General features: G+C 75.9%; 1 protein-coding gene across 1 annotated transcript in view; it reads left to right on the forward strand.

Annotated features, from left to right (window-relative positions):
• The window catches only part of LOC112958815 (exosome complex component RRP46-like), a gene marked incomplete at its 3' end in the record, with an annotated part of 6951 nt that overhangs the window by 2653 nt on the left and 3143 nt on the right, over positions 1 to 1155 (forward strand). Inside the window, exons 2-4 of the mRNA XM_026052746.1 lie at positions 12 to 79; positions 167 to 280; positions 926 to 1047. Coding sequence (XP_025908531.1) covers positions 12 to 79; positions 167 to 280; positions 926 to 1047 — 304 coding nt within the window. The remainder of the gene's footprint in view (positions 1 to 11; positions 80 to 166; positions 281 to 925; positions 1048 to 1155) is intronic.

Genomic DNA, 1155 nt, shown 5'->3' on the forward strand with positions numbered 1-1155 from the left:
GGCGGCTGCAGCCTGCGGCCGTTCTCGTGCGAGCAGGGGCTGCTCTCGCGGCCCGACGGCTCCGCCGCCTTCGTGCAGGGTGCGGGGCGGGCGGCGGGGCCGCGGCGGGGCCCTCCGGCGGGGCCGGGCCCTCCCGGCGCTCACCCGGTGCCGCCGCGGCCCGCAGGGGACACGTCGGTGCTGGCCGGGCTCTACGGCCCCGGCGAGGTGAAGGGCAGCCGGGAGCTGCCGGACCGGGCGGCGCTCGAGGTCCTGCTGCGCCCCAAGGTGGGGCTGCCAGGTGGGGGGGGCGCCGGGGGTCCGCGTTGGGCGGTGGGGCCCACGGGGGGGGGCCGTGGGGCAGTTGTGGGGCCCGTGGGGCAGTTGTGGCGCCCGTGGGGCAGTTGTGGCGCCTGTTGTGGCGCCCGTGGGGCAGTTGTGGGGCCCGTTGTGGCGCCCGTGGGGCAGTTGTGGGGCCTGTTGTGGGGCCCGTGGGGCCCGTTGTGGCGCCCGTGGGGCCCGTTGTGGCGCCCGTGGGGCCCGTTGTGGCGCCCGTGGGGCAGTTGTGGGGCCCGTGGGGCAGTTGTGGGGCCCGTTGTGGCTCCCGCTGGACACCTGTGGGGCCCGGTGTCGCTGGGGAGCCTCGTGGGGAGCAGTTCTGGGGCCCGGGGGGTGGCTTTGGGGGTTTTGGGGGCCCATGGGGCAGTTATGGGGCCTGCAGGGCGGTAATGGGGCCTGGAGGGCAGTTGTTGGGGTCATTGGGGGGGGTCTGGGAGGACCTGAGGGGCAGTTTGGGGGTTTCTGGAACCTGTGGGGGGCCCGTGGGGCTGTTATGGGGCCTATAGGGCAGCTGTGTGGGCTGTGGAGCGCGCGGGGGGACGCCCGGGGCAGTTGTGGGGTCTGTGGGGGGGGCCGTGGGGCGGCCCTGATGCCCCCACGCACCCAGGGGTGCTGGAGCGCAGCCGGGAGCAGCTGCTGCGCCGCGTGTGCCGCACGGCGCTGCTGGGCGCCCTGCACCCCCGCACCGGCGTCACCCTCGTGCTGCAGGTGCTCGGCGACGCCGGCTCCGTATCCTGCACGGGGGGGAATCTGGGGGGAGTCAGTGGGGCTCGACGGCAAATCGGGGTCTTGGGGCAGCTCGTGGAGCTTCGGGGGTGACAGAGGGGGGCAGCTCAG

This window comes from Nothoprocta perdicaria, unplaced genomic scaffold (assembly GCF_003342845.1).
Source record: "Nothoprocta perdicaria isolate Ctin4 unplaced genomic scaffold, notPer1 scaffold_900, whole genome shotgun sequence".
In the NCBI taxonomy this organism is placed as follows: domain Eukaryota; kingdom Metazoa; phylum Chordata; class Aves; order Tinamiformes; family Tinamidae; genus Nothoprocta; species Nothoprocta perdicaria.